The sequence below is a fragment of the Cavia porcellus genome, unplaced genomic scaffold (assembly GCF_034190915.1).
Source record: "Cavia porcellus strain 051 isolate PalLab524CR breed Dunkin Hartley unplaced genomic scaffold, mCavPor4.1 scaffold_40, whole genome shotgun sequence".
Lineage (NCBI taxonomy): Eukaryota > Metazoa > Chordata > Mammalia > Rodentia > Caviidae > Cavia > Cavia porcellus.
In genome coordinates, this window is record NW_026947523.1 from 10,033,106 (window position 1) to 10,051,032 (window position 17,927).

At 59.5% G+C, this 17,927-nt stretch overlaps 1 protein-coding gene across 2 annotated transcripts; it reads right to left on the reverse strand.

Annotated features, from left to right (window-relative positions):
• Positions 1-2,014: 2,014 nt before the first annotated feature.
• Positions 2,015-13,420, reverse strand: Sh3bp1 (SH3 domain binding protein 1). 2 transcript variants are annotated; one of them, XM_023565327.2, is made up of 18 exons: positions 13,155-13,420; positions 11,943-11,985; positions 11,625-11,729; positions 10,604-10,680; positions 10,299-10,410; positions 10,141-10,217; positions 9,576-9,723; positions 8,693-8,761; positions 8,445-8,535; positions 8,006-8,151; positions 7,250-7,361; positions 6,700-6,781; positions 6,545-6,625; positions 5,727-5,843; positions 5,063-5,160; positions 4,801-4,972; positions 4,113-4,215; positions 2,015-2,197 (listed from the first exon to the last, which is right to left on the reverse strand). In XM_023565327.2, the coding sequence occupies exons 1-18, from the start codon at positions 13,211-13,213 to the stop codon at positions 2,066-2,068; spliced, it is 1,824 nt and encodes a 607-aa protein (XP_023421095.2). In that variant the 5' UTR covers positions 13,214-13,420; the 3' UTR covers positions 2,015-2,065. The 2 variants fall into 2 exon arrangements, with proteins under 2 accessions (XP_023421095.2, XP_003470519.2); XM_003470471.5 differs by having other exon boundaries at positions 2,015-2,812; positions 4,124-4,215; positions 13,155-13,410.
• Between the last annotated feature and the right edge of the window lie 4,507 nt (positions 13,421-17,927).

Sequence of the window (17,927 nt, forward strand, 5' to 3'; positions counted from 1 at the left end):
AGAACCAAAGGAGTTTAGAGAAAGGGGCGGGAATCGTGGCTGAGGGTGGAGACCAATGAGGAACCAGCCTCCTTTAGCCCCGCCTTTTAGCCTACTGGACCAATCGTCACCAAGTTGCCACTCCTTCTACCCTGTTGCTTGGGAGACTGACGTCCTTTGTAACCAATAAGGAGCTAGGACTAGAAAATGTGACTAGCCTCGGGCCCCTCAGCCAATCAGACGCTTAGGAGAGCTGGTTGCTATGAGAAAAACGTAGGCTAAGAGCGGTATCTTTGGGTCAACTCTTTGTTTTTTTAATTTATTGTTTTAATTTGTATTAGTACTTGTTTGCAGTACGTGATAGTGACATTCATCTCAGGGAGCTGGTTCATTCACATGACACATTTTAACCCTGTTCACTTCACCTTGCCTTCCCGCGGGGTCTAATCTGGCCTCTGAACCGTGCACGCTCCAGTTCTGAGCCAGGTCCTGAAAAGATGTCGGACGAGAGGGGCGTCCCTTGGTCTTGAGCTAGTGGCTCTCCACAATGCGTGTGCAGCAGAGTCCCCTGGGGCAGTTATATTTGAGATCATTTACATAAAGATGTGTAGATCTTCAGGTTACAGTTCGATGACTTTTGACAAATGCTTTTTTAGGACCCGGATGTGTAACTGGCTGCTCAGAGTTTGACCTATTGGGGGGTGGTTTTGTGGTTGTCTAGACCAGTCCTCCAGGGCAGTGATGGGGTGACCCAACTGCCTGGGTCGCCATTTTGGGGAGGAGAGCTTCTGATGAGGAAACTGCAGGTCTTAGAACCTTTGAGAAGCCAGGACTTTAAAGTATGGGGAGCAAGAATGAAACTCAAAGAAGGTTCTGCAGAGTCTGGCTCCTTCCCCACAGAGCAGTTGCACCTGCAAGGTAGCATTAGAAGTGGAGGATGGGGGTACACATACCTTGAGACCTCAGTACTTTCCCTTTTCCCAGGGCCCCCCACCCCCGATGACTTTTGTTCCTGGCCTTTGCAGAGGTGGTTCCGTTGGCCTGAAAGTTTCTTGCTTTTTCCTCTTTTTTTACTTCTTACACATCACTAGCTCCAGGAAACCTTTCTTGCCTAACCTCTCCTGAAACACACACCAGGGACTTTTAGGTGGTTGTTATGGTTTATGTCTAGATGTCCCATAAGACAGTCATGGGCTCACTGGCTGGCCTTTTGGAAGATGATGGATTATAACTGATTGTGGTTAGGTGGCAGGATCTGGTTGGAGGAGGGCATGACCTGGAAGCTTTTATCTCCCTGCCTGGTTCCTCCTTCACTCTGCCTCTGGGCTGCCGGGCAGCTTTCCCTCTGCCACGTCCCCCTGCTGTCCTGCTTGGAGCCAGCAAACTATAGACTAGAAATGTGAGCCAAAATAAACCTCAAATTCTGGATGTCGGATATTCTGTCCCAGCAGTGAGAAGGTGACTAAGCCAGTGGCTCACCCCTATCCAGGCTGAGTGTGGGCTTGCAGCACCCTGATGCTTGACTGTAACTTCTGCCTGTTTTCAGAAGCCCTAGGGATGGATGTAGGGCTGAGCTCAGGAGCTGGCCCAGAGCAGCCTCACAGGACAGATCCATCCATTCCTGCTCCTGAGCCTTCTCTGCCTGCTCCCAGAAGGCCATGGGGCAGGAAAATAGAGACAGCAGCTGCCAAGCTTCCTGGGCTTCTGTGCTCCAAGTGGCACTTTGATACTTACAGGACAGCCTCACTGGGCCCTCAGGACCCAGGGGTGAGGTTGTTAGAGTGGATGTCAGATGAGGAAACTGGGAAACTAAGGAGCTAAGCAGACCTCTCAGGGTGTCTCTGGAATCGTCAGCCTGAGCTCCTCGTACCAGGCCGTGTTCACTGCGACCTCAGCAGCCCCATCCCGCACCTGCAAGTGCTGCTGGGAGTCACCTCCCTGGGAGGAAGGCGCAGGGTGCAGCTCGGAGAAATTTCCATGAGCACTGACTGTCTGCATTTCAGACCCAAAGAAAGGAGGCAAAGAGTATGCAATCTTTCCCTTTATGAACGTGGCTTCTTTATTTCGAGGACAGAAAATAAAACTATCATTTGGGCAGATGCTCCAGTTTTGTCCAAAATAATTTATTTACCAGCCTTACAAAAACGTTGGCAAGAGCAAAATAAGTCTTGTAGGTGCAGGCAAACCTGTCCTTCCTTCTGGTGGCTTCCCTGGGACCCTGCCAGAGAGTGGAGAGAGGAGGGGACCCCAAGCTCAGGGCAGCAAAGAAAACGGGCAGGAAGTGGAGAGCTGTCCGGAGCCCTCCTGGCCGTGGTGGCCGACACTGCAGGCACTGAGGCACTTGTGGGCAAAGGCTGGGGCCCCCATCCCCTGGGCGGAGTGAGGGCTGCCCCAGAGGATGGGGACACTGAGGGCCAGTCAGGGGCGGAGCCTTGTGCTCAGTTGGTCTCGGAGGCTAGGCCCCTGGGCCGGGGCTGAGGGGGCACAGCTTGGGAAGTGGGGACCCCACCTACAGCCTCAGGGGGCCCCCCATCCTCTGTGAGCACTCTCTGTGCTTCCACCTGCGTGGGTGAACTCGAGCAGCCTGGGCCAGGGGAGGCTGGGGCGGGGGAGGCTGGTGAACGTCGGCTCTGGCGTCGGGCAGGCTGAGGGGGAACGGGTGGCAACGGGGGTGGCACTGTGGGGGCCCGGAGGCTGCTGCCTACCATACGGCGTGGCAGAGCCTGGGGGATCACAGGGCTGCCAGGGGGTGCGGGTGGGACTGGAGGAGAGGAACGGGTGCTGGAGAGCTGAGGGGGTGGCATGGTGGGCCGGGCTGGTGCAGGGCGCTTGGCTGTGGAGGAAGAAAAATGGGGAGTTTAAACACCAGAAACCTGTGGTACATCCGAGCGGGGCGCCACACCAGGACCTTTGCATAAACTGTCTCTTCTGTAGCAGACCCTTGTCACAGCCAGCCACTCATCAGGTCTCCGTTAGTAGCTTAACCCCCTAAACACCTCCCCAGCCACCTCACTACTGTTGTTTTTTGTCTTTTTTAGGAGTCCAATTCAGGACTTCACCCTTGCCAGGCAGACACTTTGTCACTAAGCTATATCCCTAGCCCGTTTGCGGTCTTTTTGAGACAAGATCTCACTATGCAGTTCAGGCTAACCTTGAGCTCACCCTGTAGCCTAGAATGGTCCTGAACTTGAAACCACCTCCCTGTCTCAGCCTCCTAAGTGCTGGGATTACACCAGCACCACCATACCCAACCCCTTCTCTTTACAGGACTTGTCCTCTGAAGTGACCACACTAATTTGCTCTTACTTGGTCACTGCTTGTCTCCCTCACGATGACAGAAAGCGCGTGGCGCCAACATGTGTGTGGCTGCCTGGCCCGCGCTGGGTGTGCAGTAGGTACCTCTACAGGCTTGAAAAACAGGTAGAGCTTGTCCCTGCGGACACCTGGGTGGTGTCCCTTTCAGAAGCCCACTGGAGCTACCCCATCCCAGCTCCCAGAGACCCATGAGGCAGCCGAGGTCTGGACTCGGGCCCTAACTTTGCTGGCGGGAGATCTGGGGTGATTCCCTTGCCTCACTGGTAAGATGGGGTGAGAGCCTCGAGCTCCCCTAGCTGGTGTGAGGACCCAGTCAAGTGACGCTGTGATTGTGCTGTGAGAGTGAATCCCCTGCCCGCCTCCTCCAGGCAGCTCCCTGTGCGGCCACCCCGGGGGCAACCCCAGGGGCCCGAGGCTGGTGGGGCCTCCCAAGGGTGCCAGTCATGCTGGTGAGGACTCCCTGCCCCTCACCTCTTCCCTGCCCTCACCTCTTCCTGTCCCCTCAGCCCTCTGTGACCTCTGGGCTTCTTCGAAAAGGGACTCCCAGGCTTTTTCTCCTCTGGCCCCAGGGTTGTACCCTCTCCCCACAGCTAGTCCCTCTCCACACAGCCTTTCCGGACAGGGGAGGGAGCTGAGATCCAGACTGGTGACGTAACCTGCCCACAGTCAGAGCTGAACCTGAACCACAGTGCCAGGCGGCAAAGTCTGGGCTTCTGACGACCTCTGTCTGTGGCCTTCTCTGATGGTCCACAAGGATGGGTGGCTTGAGATCCCCCGCCCCTGCTTCCCACCCACCCTGTCCCCTCCTCTGGTCCCACAGCCAACTCACTTCTCCGGGCTGTGTCCTCTGCTGGGGCCGGCTCTGAGGGGCTCTTGTTGATCATAGGTGAGACCGGCTTGGGTGGCACTTCAGACTCTGCCCTGTGAGGGGAGAGGAAAGGAGACGCTTGGGAACAGGCTTGGTCACCTCCTAGAGGGAGGCCTTTCCTGTGGCTCTCCACTCAGCCTGCATCCTGCCTCAGCCTCCCACAGGATGCCTCCTGTTCTCTGGCATTCCAGATAGCTCTGGAGTCATGTTGGACTCTCCAAAACCCTGCAATGCCAGCTCAAAGGACAGTACTTGTTTGCCTGGCTCATCAGAGGAAATCCAGCATGGGCCCCAAAGTCTGTGGGACACTGAGTAATTCCTGCTTGGTAAGAGGCAACATCACCCTGTGAAGGCCTTCTAGGCTGAAGGAATCCAGAAGTTTGAAGGTGTTTACAAATTCCCAAACAGCCACCTCCCACCTCCCTAAGTCTTTGGGGCCTGAAACAGCACCTGGCACACAGTAGGTGCTCAGTTAGGTGCAAGGACCAAGGAGCCGCATCTCAGGGTGAACACGGCACCACCCCGGGTCCCTGCCTGAGAACTGGGAGACAGGTCTTTCAGATGAAAAATACCTAGAATGAGCCTTCCTAAATTCTGCGAGGCCAGGAGAGGAGCTGTTTGTACTCCTCGGGTCCTACCTTTCTTTTGGTGCCACCAAGGCTGAGCCTGGGGCTAGGGCTGGAGCTGGGGCCGGGGTGTTCTCTGGAGTGGGCTCAGCCGTGGTCAGCGACTCCTCTGAGGCCGGCCCGTCGCTGACCTTGTCCTGGGGGGCCAGGGCTGAGAAGAGTCCGGACACATTGAAGTTGATGTCTGAGGACAGAAGGAGCCGGTCTCAAATTCAGAGCCTTCACCAGCCTGTGCAGGGGAGGGGACATGGGGCGACACGCGCAGAGGCTGCACCTCCAGGGAAGAGGGTGTCCGCGTTCTGTATCAGAGCCTCGACCACGCCCACCACCTGGATAGAGGACACCGAGGCTGCGTCCAGCTGGGCCTGGTCCCTGGCACAGAAGGGGACACAAAGTGAGTCATTGCCTCTGCAAAGCTTCTGTCCTTTGCCCGAGACAGGTGGCCCCAGTCACCGGGGACTGCAGTTTTGTGTTCCGACAGTGCCTACCCAGCCACTGTCTCCACACGCTGATGAAATTTTGTGCTGCCTGGAGCCCGGGCAGTGACAATGGCTCCTCACATTGCACAGCCCTTTATGATCTCATCTGATTCCCAAAGCAAAGTCCCTCAAGTCTGTACAATTTCTCCCCAGTTTACAGATGAGGAAGTGGAGGTCCAGGAAACAACTTGGAGGTCAGGGCAGGGCTGGAGCTGGAAGCAGAGTGCTAGGCTCCCAGCCCCCACCTCAGGCCACCTTGCACCCCAGCACCGCCATTACCCAGAATGCCTGTGTCCACGCCCTGTGGGGCCCCAGTGTTTCAGGCTGTGCTACATGCAGCCCTGGGAACAGGAGCTGCCCCATCTCCGTACACGGGGACACAGGCCCCAGGGATGTGAGCAGCAGACAGCTTGGAGGGCACTGCTTCCCTCCCGTCCCCTTCTGCCGGTGGCCCCTCACCCTTCTTTCTCAGGTGGCCACAGCAGGTTGGGCCCCAGGACGATGGCGATGTTGCTGGGCGTCATCTTGTTGACATCTTGCTCCTTAGCCAGCAGGGCCAGGAACTTCATCAGGTACCTGAGCGGGAGGAGAGCTGGGGATGGGTGGGGCCAGGGTGCCTGGGCCATAAACACCCGCGGATGCCGCTGAGGCCCGAGAACCTGCCTGCCGTGTGTTTCCAGAGTGGGGAGGAATCTCTGGGGACCAGATTTTAACTTTCCTTCCTTCCTTCTTCGTACCGGGGATCGAACTCTTGACCTCGTGCTTGCCAGGCAGGCACTTATGCCGCTGAGCTAAATCCCGGGCCCTGACTTTTCCTGTTTTTGCGTGCTGGGAACAGAACCATGGCCTTGTGCATGCTAGGCCACTGCAGCTGTGGTACACCCCTGAACCCACTTTTATACTTTTAATATTTAATCAGCTGATCTGCTTTCCAAATGCCAATCACGTGCTGGGCACAGAGCTACGATGAGAGCCCTCCCGGCCTCGCTGGGGGCTGGGAACTGTATTTAGGACCTGTATTTTCAGGTGATGACCCCACTTACTCCCAGGGCCACATGGTGGTTGGCAGGAGTGGGGCCCGAAGCCAGGTAATGTGACTTCCAAGTTCAAGGTGTTAATTTTGATGTCTAGTGTAAAGAAATACAGCCTGTCCAGCAAAAGCTGCATTCTCAAAGGGATCACTTAGGACACGGTGGCAGGGCCAGACTTCAGCCCTGGTCCCCGAGTCCCAGCGGGGCTCTGGCTCTGGGGTGGCCAGGGAGGTGGCCCAGGCTCACCTGAGGTTGCTGAGGTTCTCGGGGGGCAGACGGCTGCACACCTCCTGGAGGGCCTCCAGCCGGGCGCTGGGATCCTTCAGGCTGAAGGGGGAGAGCCACAGTGACCCCTTGCTCTGTGGCCTCTTCCATCCACACCCCTCATCCACAGGCCTCACCTGGCTGCTCTCATCCAGTCATCATAGAGGTCAAAGGTCATCAAGGGCTCCGGTAGCTCCCGGAGATAGGATTTGAGGGCACCTGAAGCAGAGGCAGGGGACAAAGTCAGAGGTGGCCCCCAACCTGACCCCCAGACCCCCAGTGCCCTGCTGTCTCCACGTGGAAGGAACCGATGGCCTCATTGAGCCACAGCCCCCCTGCCCTTCTTTTTTTTTGGTCTTTTTGAGACAGGGTCTCTCTATACAGTTCAGGCTAGCCTTGAGCTCACTTTGTAGCCCAGGCTGGTCTCAAACTCATGATCCTCCTGCTTCAGCCTCCAGAGTGCTGGGATTATAGTCATGCATCACCATGCCCAGCTGGGTCACAGCCCACAGCCCTTTTGACAGAATGATTAGTGACCCTAACCCCAGAAGAATGTGTCACAGGGTTCATGGCAAATCCTATTAGAAGCCCTAAGTGTCCTCTGCAGAATATCAGGCCTTAAACCAAAATCATCTCGAGGTTATTTCAGGGAGGCCCTTCCTCTCCGGGGCTCCCTGGGTCGGGCACCTGCCACAGCGTGCGGGTCGGAGCAGAACTCTTCCAGGCCGTGAGGGTCCGAGGCCATCGTCTGCTTGAGGCGCTTCAGCACAGAGGCCCCTGCGGCCAGACGGAAGAGGCCCTGGGGTCCAAGAGGGGCTGGGGTTAAGGAGCAGCCAGAGCAGCACAGGCCGGAAGCCCAGGCTCGCCCATAGCCTGGTGCCGGCGGCTGGCCCTCAGTCTGCCCACGGGTCTGGTGGGCAGAGTGGACTCAACTTTCAGGTCTGTAATTCTGAGTATATGGCCTGGGGGGGCCTGGGGGAGCTGAGAAAAGCTGTGGGGAGCCAGGAATCTGGCCAGGGGTGAAATTGGGAAAAAGGGGGCCAGCAGGAGCGGCGGGGCGCCTTTTATCTTTGGCTATTTCCCATCTATATTCTTAGGGAAGAGGCCACGGGACTGACGTCATCCCTAGGGGACACAGGACAGACCGGGGCTGGCCCGAGACTGATGCACTGCAGGGCCCTTGGTTTCCACGGCACCTCCTTGTGGGACTTGGGGTGCGTTTTCCTCTTTGCCTGTCTCCCGTTTCCCAAGTGGAGCCAGTACGGGATCACTAAGCGCAGCAAGGAATGAACGCACAGGCCTCCGGCACGGGGGAGGGAGTGGCCGCAGGGCTGGGCGGCCGTGTCGGCCTCGGGGCCTCTCTCTAGCCGGGAACTGCAGGCCCCAGCACAGGGCCGGTGTGGAGGGTCAGGGCAGCACGAGGGCCCCGGTGCCCCTTCCCACCTCTTCCCGCATGCCCTCGGACAGCAGCATCAGCACGCAGGCCTCGATGGGCAGGGCGATGTCCCGGCCCAGCTCTTGCAGGTGAGTCCCCAGCGACACCCCATACACCCTGGAGAAGGGGGCGGCCGTCATCGAGGGGGAAGGGTCTGCAGGGACGAGACAGATCAGCGGCCCAGGGCCCTCCCACCGCTGGGCAGTCGGGAGCACCCCCAGAAATCCTTGAGGTGTTACCACCATGCACCCCACTCCATGTACACATCTGGAATCATCCACCATCCCCCCGTGGAACTGCCCTGCCCCCACCGGTCCACTGTCCCCTCCCTTGTGCCTCCCAGCTCTGGTCCTGCCCCTTTCATGCCACCCTCCACAGAGCAGCCTTTGCCAAGGCTCCCTACTGCATCCTGAGCCAGGCAGGGCTGGGTGAGGTGTGGCCGCTCACCTGCTTGGCTGTGGTTCTCCTTTAGCTCCGCCAGGGCTGTGTCCAGAGAGCTCAGTGACCTGCGATGGTAATCGGCCTGAATCTCCAGGAGCTGTGGGGACAGGGCGACACCCCCGGGGCAGTGAGGAGCAGAGCCTCCCCAGGGTCCCTAGAAGAGGCCCCGCCCTCTCTCAGTGGTTCCAGCGGCATGTGCCCTGCCCACCTCCCACCCCCCAGCTCTGACGGCCGGGGCCAGGCCTTGGACTCACATGGATGAAGTAGTTGGCATAGGAGTCCTCCTTGGTGGCAAAGTGGTACAGGTCAGCCAAGTACTCGTCCTTGGGGACACAGAGAGGAGAGTTTCCACCAGGGGAAGCGGAGGCCCACGGCTGCTCCATTACGCACAGAGGGTCCCTGCCAGCTCCTCCCTTGGCCAAGGTCTGTACGTGGGGCAGCCCACGGGGACCTCCACTCGCTCTTAAAGGCCTTTAACGGCTTCTAGTCCTTAACTGTGGGTCCCAACATTCTCAGTGAGGTACGCTGCTCCCCGTCCTGAGTCCTCTTTTCTGCTGCTTTTGTGCTGCTGGCACAAGCCCAGGTGCTTCTACCCCTGAGCCACATCCTCGGCCCTTTTTGTATTTCATTTGGAGGCAGAATCTTGCAAAATTGCTAAGTTCAGGCTGAGCTTGAACTTGTGGCCTTCCTGCCTCAGCTTCCTGAGTAGCGGAGGTTACAGACATGCATCCCTATATTCAGTTAAGAACATTCTTTTTCTTGGGGGAAGGGGTTTGTGAATACTGAGGCTTGAATCCAGGGCCTCTGCACCGAGCTACCTCCCTGGCCCTGTTTATGATAGGGCCTGGCTAAGTTGCTTAGGTGGGACCGAATGTAGCTTCTCCTGCCTCAGCCTCCCAGGTGTGCACCACCATTGCTGGCTATAATCATTTCTCATTCACTTACTTCCAGCATCATTCATTCTTTCACTCAGCAAACACACTTCAGGGTCCAGCGCCTGGCCCTGACTGTCTTGATCCAAAGCCCACCCACTCCTGTTGTGCTCTTGGGTGTCAGGTCCCTTCTGAGCCTCGGTTTCCTCCTCTGTGAAACAGGGATGGTGCCAGCGCACACCAGGGCCCCCACACTCCTCCTCACCTTGCACTGTTCCACCCTCCTCTTCAGCTCTTCCTCCTCCTCCCTCAGCGTCTCCATCTTGTTGGCAGCTGCTGTGGTGTGGCTGTAGCTGCCCGGGCCGCTGCCCAGGCCTTGACCACTGCCTGAGTTCTTGGTGGCCTGGCTGAGCCTAAGAATGATCCCAAGGTGGGGTGGTCACTAGCCCTGCTGCATGCGCAGAGGCAAGCGTCCCCTCCAAACAGGGACCACACAGCCTTCTGGGATTTACAGATGAAAATCCCTTGGGTCTCTGCCCAGACCGAGCTGGAGTGCTCTGAGTCGCCCCCTGGTGATAGATTTGGTGATCACAGGCACTCTGCTCAGCAGAATGGGGACCATTCTGGGATCTTGGAGGATTAGGGTATCCAGGCTTTAGGGTCAACTGCAGCACATGTGCACACCCTCATCTGCACCCTCACCACATCTGCTTTCATGGACCAGCCATCTCTTGGTACCCAGTGGGCCCTGCAGTACCCTCCCAGGCAGGCGGGGGGCTCAGCCTCTGTGGGCCACCTGTGTCCTGCCCTTGGTTGTTGAAGGCTCCTACCTGCTCTTGAGGGTGTTCCAGTCGGACACAAGCTTCTGCAGGCTCTTCTTGTGCTTGAGGATGGCGGGCAGCTCCTCCTGAGGACAGACAAGAGGGGTTCAGGGGTCTGGGGGACGAGAGTTACACGGTGGGGAAGCTGGGCTGCAGGGCAGGGTCACCTCACTCAGCCTGTTGAGTGGCTGTAGGATGTCCCGCTCCAGGGCCATCTCGAACTCGGCCAGGATTCGGGCCAGCTGGTTCTGGATGGCACAGCTCATCTCCAAGGCCTTCCTATGGACACAGCGGCTGGTAGGCCCAGGATCAAAGGCACTCGAGCTGCTCCATCCCCAACTCGGTGGGGCCTCCCCTCCCCATCACTTCCAGCTCCCACCGGTCTCTGCCGGGCCCCAGCATCCTCACTACCCTAACACTGTCCCCAGGTGAGGGGATAGTGAGGTGAGGGCTCAGCTTCAGCAATGCTCACCCTATGCTGGAGTCGGGGTCCAGCTCCTTGAAGCTCTCGGCCATCGTGGAGGACAGAGCCATGAGGGGAAGCTTCTTCTGCAGGGACAGCAGATGGGCCAGGCTGTGAGCCTGAGGGCACCTGGCTCCCCGGTCCACCTGAGCACCCAGCGAGCCCAGGGCAGGAAAGAGAGGACCCAGGAGACAGCGGTCACAGGTGCAAGTGGAAACCAACCAGAAGGCAGCATGACATGGAGAGGAGGATAGAGTCCCTGCTGACCATTAAGGGCCCCACCCCCTAGGGTCGCTTTCCCCCTTTCCCAGAAGTCACCCGATTGGGCAGGAAGGAATGACCACGGTCCATCCCAGACTAGGACACTACCAAGCACAGAGGGCAAGAAGCTCAAGGCAGAGGGGGAAACGAAGGGGGCGCTGGTGTGACAGTAGGACTCTTTCCGCTCCCCAGAGGAGCCGTGGCTGACCTGGTCAATACTGAGCACTGAGCTCAAACCCTGCACGGCTCCCTATTCCCAGCCCCAACCTGGCCTGGGCTTCATCGAATCCTTGACTGACCTTAAAACAGGCCCTCCGAGCTCCGGCCTGGCTTAAGGACAGCACTAGCTTTGAGATCAGAGAGGAGAGGTCAAACCTCACATTTGTCACTTGCTATCGGTTTGACCTTTGGTAACTTTAAGGCTCCATTTCCTCATTTGTCAAACAGCACCTCCTGCGAGGGTGGCAGCCAGCATTCGCAGCCAGCATTCGGTGGGACATTGTGTATCCTCTCTTAGCAACAGACGGGCAGACACAGATCAATAAATGCTGCTTGCTTATTGATACCAGAGAGTCACTTAAAATCCAGCTCACATGTTGCTCCCATAGGAGGAGGCTGCCAGCACAGATGTCCCTGTGCAGCCAGAGGGATGGTGAGAGGCAAGCGGGGTCAGGAAGGGGTTCCGGAGGCCCTGGGGCCTCAAGTGGTGCCCGAGTGCCCCTGGCGCCCAAGGCTCACACTGGCAGGGGGACCTCAGCCCTGAACTCACCACGCGCTTGTCCATATCGGCCCCACTCTGGCCCTGCAGACAGGCCTGCAGCCGCTTGTGGACATTGTGGGCTGCCCGCTTGGCCGGCTCCAGGCGCTGCTCCACCTGGGAGGAGGGAGGTGTGGAGGCAGTGGACCCTGGGGTAGTGATCTCCCCTCATTGCCCTGTAGCTCCCCCAGAGCAGGACCTGCCTTTACTGGGGACCCCATGGCCAAGTGTGGGGAATGAGTCAACCTAGGAGGAGGGCAGCCAGCGTCCCCGCCTGCCCCGTCCCCTCCCCAGCCTGCACAGGCCTGCCTCCCACGCCCAGGCACGTACCTGCAGCAGCTCCTCACCCAGGAACTCAGCAGTCTCAGAGTTGCTATGGGGAGGGGAGGTCGCACTGAGCCAGCCTGGGCTAGGAAACTTCCCACCTCCCCCTGTCCCCTGCAGGACACCTGGACCCCAGGGCTTTCACAGCCCCTCCCAGGTGGGCCCGCCCTGGGTGGCCCGGGTTCACGCCCATCAGAGCACATTCCATGGGGCGGGAATAGGATCCACCGCTTTTTCCTCCTCCACCCTGGGCTGTCTTGAGCGAGGATGGGGTGCCAAACCCAAGGGGGCCCTGCTCTGGGATGCAGGGGCAAAGCCTCTCTTCTGTTCACCCCACAGAGTGCCAGCCTCGCCCGGAAAGAGGAGGTCTAGGCTGGCCCCAAGAACGGGAAGTGTGGGAGCTGGGACTCCCAGGCTGTCAGGCCCACAGGACTCCGGAGGGGCAGCTGTGGGCAGGGCCTGGACCCCTGCCCGAGGACACATGGGGATGCTGAGGCCAGGAACAAGGTGGCCTGGCTGCCGGTGCACACAGGCTCCCGCGCCATTGTGACCCTAGAACAAGTCTCAAGACACCCGGTCCCCTCCCTGGGCCGAGAATGGGGAACTCGAGGTTGAGAAGGAGGAGCAGAGAAGGCTTTCAGTGGCTCCCCAAACTTCCGGCCTCCCTGCACCAGCTCAGGGGCTAGGTGTGGGAACCGGGGGACCTGGGGACAGTCCACCTGAGCCTGGGAAAAGGAGAAGCAAAACGGAGAAGCAGAAGGCCTGGGGCGGGAGGAGGGGCGGCAGGACGCCGGCCAGGGGAGGCTCCTCCTCTGCCAGGCCCGGACCCCGTCTGCTCCCCTCCCCCTTAGCCTGGGCCCTAACTCGCTCTCCCCTCCACCACCCAGCCGTCCCCATTATCCAGAGGGGACAAGTGAGGCTAGGCAGGGCTGTGGACTCGCAAGCTCAGAGGGCGGAGAAGACCCAGCGTGCTGGGTCGGGGCACAGTCTCCCGGTTGCAGATCCCTGCAGGGACCGAGGGACCCTTCCCCCCCAAGGTCACCCCTGCCTGGGGGACCTGGTGGCCTCGGAGGGGAGGAAGAGACGGCAGGCCTCTGGCCGGACGGAGGGAGGCTGCCCAGCTGTCCCCCGCCGTCCCCTCCGCTCCCTCCACCCGTCTGCACCCGCGCTGGTCCAGCGGGGCAACAGCGGGGCTGCCAGGAAGGGGGCGACACTCACCGTCCCAAGCTGCCCGTCTGGGCCAGCTGCCGCATGCGGTGCAGCTGCCTCTTCATCATCTTGGGGCCGGGCTGGGGGCGGCGAGGTGGAGCTGGGGGTCGTGGCCGGCAGCCCCCGGCCCAGCCGTGGCCCTGCTCGCGGCGCCCCGGATGGGTGGGCGGCGCTCGGGCTTCCTGGGCCGCCGCGGCGCCCGCTCGGCCTCTCTCCGCCCCGCCCGCGACTCCGCCCCCGGCCCCCAGGTCGCTCCGCGCTCCAAGTTTGTCGCCTCCTTCTCTCCCGGCTTCTGGGCCCCGCCGAGCCCGCTAGGTGGCCTCCCGCCTTCGCAGGTGTCGCGCGGCTCCTCCCTCGCCCTGCCCCGGCCCGCCCCGGTGGCGGGAAGCAGGTAAGCCCGCCACCGGCCCGCCCCCGCCGGTCGGAGGAGCAGCGACCTTTGCACCCCACCGAACGGGGAAGTGGGCTCCATCGTCGGTGTCCTGGAGGGACAGGGCAAGGACCGGTCTGTCCTGGCCCTTGGAACACCGGGAGGATCCTGGGCTCTGCTCCCTTCTCGGGGACCTGGGGACAGGCGGAGGCCCTCTGTGTGTCTAATGACCTGAAGGGACAGCTGTCCTGGCCCTGCCCATCCTGCTAGGTGGACAAGATACCTCTGCCTGCCCATCCAGCCTCCAGGTCCCCGCTCCTGTCCCTGCTCAAGGGGGTTCGTGCCGCCCTCCAGCCACCAGGAAGCCTCCCAAAGCACAGGCCTTAGGGGCGGCCTCTTCCATTGTAAAGCTTCCTCCTGGACGGCTTTGTCTCTGGCTCTCCTTGCTGTGAAGCACTGGTGGGGTGCTCCTGTTGCCCCCAAACTCACTCCAAGTTTAGCTCTCCACACAGAACCAAGCTGGGCACACAGTGGGTGCTTCCTGCCTGCTGCTTCATGGAAGACCAGAGAGGCTGGGCCACAGTGTAGACCCTCCTGTCCCTGCCCATGCGCCCCTGGAGCACAGGACCCTGGCGAGGGGTGCGGGTGAGGGGCTCAGGAGGACCCTGCCAGCTGCTGCACTTCTCTATTAGTTTCAGTTCCCTTCCTGACTCCCTGAGCACCCGCTGTGTGACCCTGTACAGACTGGACACTTTTTTTAAAAGTCTTTTTGAGACAGTGTCTCTCTGTGCAGTTCAAGCAGGCCCTGAGCTCACTTTGTAGCCCAGTCTAGTCTTGAACTCGCAACGATCCTCCTGCCTCAGCCTCGGGAGTACTGGGATTACAGGCTGAGCCAACATGTCCGGCTCAGACCGGACACTTTTTGAAGACAGCATCCCAACCTCAGACAGCTCCATCTTCTCAGTCCAGCGCCTGGTACCTGGAAGCTGGCTGCCCCTCCACTCCCTGAAGGCAGAGCCAAGCAGACCCCACAGCAGGTGTAGCCGGCTGTAGGCCCCCAGCTGTGGGGGAGCCCACCTGAGCAGAAGCCTGCCTGCCGGGCTGCCGGAAGTTGGTGGCAGCACCCAGGATCGACGCCTCTGGCCAGGGTCAGCCAGGGTTGCCTTTTCCTCAAGCAGAAGGTTGCTGGCCAGTGATTTGGGAGCAGGGGTTTAGAGAGGGGGCAGGGCTTGGGGAGCACTCTGATGGAGGCACACACCATAGTGCAGTGTAGACCTGGCTTCCTGAAATTCGGCCTTCCTTTTGGAAGGTTTGGGTTCTGGTTCTGGCCTTTTTTCTGCCCTCCCCACTGGCCAGGGAACTTTATTGGGGCTTGATTTTCCATCCCTGCAATGGGTAGACTCCTACCAGGTGCAGCCTGACGAAACTGAAGATTCCCAAGTCAGCAGCTGGACAGCAGGTCCCACCCTCCTGTCCCTTGGCGGGGGGGGGGGGTGTCACTGAACTCCATGATGCACCTGCCCTGTTCTGGTCCAGTCTCTTGCCCATGTCACACTGGACTTGAGCCTGTCCATTTGCTCAGCTGGCCCCAAGGTTCCTAAGGGCAAGATCTGACTTACACCTCTGTCCTCCCCAACCTGTCTGGTCCAGCTGTACCAGAAAAGGACCAGAGTCCCAATGAACAGACGGCTCCCCATTCTTCCCTCCTCCCCCCAAGCTGGACTCGGGGACTTCTGGGACCGAGCTGGGTGGGGCTGCCGTACCTCTTGGCTGGGTGACCTGTGTACCTTGGGGCCTCCCTTGTCACACTCTGTGTTGAATCACAGATGTCTGGAGGCCTAAGAGGTTGGATCATCTGATGTTGCAATTAGAGACTGACAGACTCAGGAGATTCCGTAGTGAAGGTGGGGACTGAGGCTCTTTAGACCCATGAGTGCAGAGAGGACCTTAGAGGTCACCAGCCAACTCATGCCCTCCCTAAGGGGCCCGACGACCTGATGGCTTTCCACCAGGCTGGGTCTCTCCTGGGGATGGCGTGGGTCTTATCAGGCCCATGCTGAGTCCTCTGGGCCCTACTGCCATCGTGGCAAGTGAGGGTGTGTCAGTGGACACTCAATCTGCAAGGACAGAGTTGGGGGATAATGTGGATGGTGCTGGCCTGCCCAGCTCCGACCGTCACTAGCTGAGTTATCTGTCCCAGCAACCTCCCTGATGAACCTGGGTCGCTGGATTAAATGAAGGCAAAGCCAGGCCTGGTGGCGCACACCTGCACTCCCAGCCCTTAGGAGGCTGGGGCAGGAGGGTGGCTCTGAGTTTGAGGGCAGCCTGGGTGCACAGTGAGTTCCAGGCCAGCCTGAGCTGCACAGTGAACCCTGTCTCAGAAAAAGCCAATATACACAGACATAGGGGCTGGGGATTTAGCTCGGCGGCATAAGCGCCTGCCTTGCAAGCAGGCAGTCGTGAGTTCGATCCCTGGTACCGATAAAAAAAAAAAAGACCAAAAAAAAAATATATATATATATATACATATATATATATACAGACATAAATAAACCTGCCACCATTTCTTAACTCATCATTCAGCACACAGGAAGGCGGGAATGGAAAGACACATTTCCCCATTCCTGCCTCTGTCCCCACTTTACAGGATCCTGGCCCAGGCCCCGAGGAGGCAGCTCTGATGGCCCTCCAGGCCACGGTTCCTTCCCACTGGTCCAGAAAGCACTGTCCCAATGCTGTTAACGTCCCTGCCTCCCTGCCTTAGCCCTCGGCCCCTGAGAGGGGCCCAGCAGCACAGGGGCCCAGCAGCCTGGGCACAGATTTGTCGTGAGAACTTCTTGTCAAGCTCCAGGTGGCAACTCTAGTGCTAGTCTGAGCAGGATGTGGGCAGGGCTGCCAGCACAGACACCTAGGTGGTGGCAGCAGTTAACACCCCATCTTGGGCAGGCTGACACATTGCTGTTTGTGGCCATACTGCCCTGGCCTTCCCAACGGTGGGGGGCTTCCTTATGGAGCAGCTGGGGGCAGGTGTGCTTTCCCCCAACCCCAGAATTTTCCAGAAAGCTTGGCTCGGGCTGAGGCCCCACAACTCAGTCAAGTCACAGTCCTGGCAGCCCTGGGGCAGTGTGTGCCCTGGACACTGGCCCAGAGCAGCACAGGCTGGGTGGGCAGGGGCTGGTGGTGGTGGAGTGTGGTTGGGAGGTAAGAGCAAGGCGCCACCATAGTGGACACCGCGTCTCGAGACCACTGGCCCCCACTCTGCCTTGCACCTTGCATGGTGACGTCTAACACCATTCTGCCAAGCCTATTTTTAACATGGTTCAGGAGCTGCAGGGAGCAGAGCAGCTCTGGGGCGGCCCAGGCCCCCCTTATCTGCCTGCTGGACAGGGCTGGCTGCGGCTTGCAGAGATGGGGAGGGCACAGGTAGCCTCTGTGGGCTAGCAGAGGCCTCAGTGTTGCTTCTGGCTCCCTTAAACACATGAGCATGGTGTGCCGCAGTCACTAAAAAATAGACTGCTGGCTCTGGCCAAACAAGTCAAGATGGACATGTGGTTTTGAGGTCTGGGAAGTCCCCATGCTCTCAGCGTGGTGTCGGCAGTCACCTTTCAAGGGACGGAGAATGCTGCTCTCTAGCCTGACCTCTAACTCCAGACCTGTCTGAATCAGCAGCTTCTGGGAGGATCAGGGTGTGTGTGGTACAGGGCTTTCTGAGCGCACTGGTAACAGACGGAGACGAGTGAGGGCAAGGGGGGCACGAGGGAGCTCCTCAGAGGTTACCCGCCCCCAGCCTTTCAGACAAGGAACTAGATAAAGGCCAGAAAGGGAAGCACTTCGCTCAGAGTCACACAGCAGGCAGACTCCAAACTCAGTCAGTGATGAGGTGGCTCCAGGTGGGCAGGGGACAGGGTAGGACCTTAGCTGGAGAAGCCCTCACCCTGCACCTGCAGCGTGGCCGGGGAGGGGTCAGCCTGGCTACTCTTGCCAAGCGCAGGCTAGGAAACATCAGAGTGCAAATGGCTATTTGAGGAGAAAGGATGGGCAGCGCCCTTGCTGAGGGACTCCCTGCCCAGAGCAGGCGCAGCAGTGTGGGCCTGGCTCTTCCTCTGGACCGGCTCCCTGGCAGCCCCATGGTCCCTTGGCCCCGCCCTGCCCCTGGGGTGGCCCCAGCCACCACTCAGAGAAAACCCTGATCCAGGAGTAGGGGCGGTCCTGACACAGGCTTGGACTGAACCTGCTTCCGGGGGGCGGCCTCCAGGAAGCTGGGGCCTGGGGGCCTCTGTGTGTTGAGGGTGCAGACCGAGGGGAAGCTCTGCAGCCAGCTCCCCTCAGGGCCGCAGCAGCTGCAGCCCCTCACTTCCAGCTGGGACGCTTCAGGGCCCTCTGGTGACTCAGCAGCGGCCACAGCCCCTGCA

What these genes read in the sequence shown, in the direction of transcription:
- Sh3bp1 (XM_003470471.5), bottom strand. Translation starts at nt 13,213, where the DNA reads ATGATGAAGAGGCAGCTGCACCGCATGCGGCAGCTGGCCCAGACGGGC. An exon ending in CACTCAACAGGCTGAGTGAG is followed by an intron (nt 10,218 to 10,298) that starts GTGACCCTGCCC and finishes GTCTGTCCTCAG; the next exon opens with GAGGAGCTGCCCGCCATCCT. An exon ending in ATGCCAACTACTTCATCCAT is followed by an intron (nt 8,536 to 8,692) that starts GTGAGTCCAAGG and finishes CTGTCCCCACAG; the next exon opens with CTCCTGGAGATTCAGGCCGA.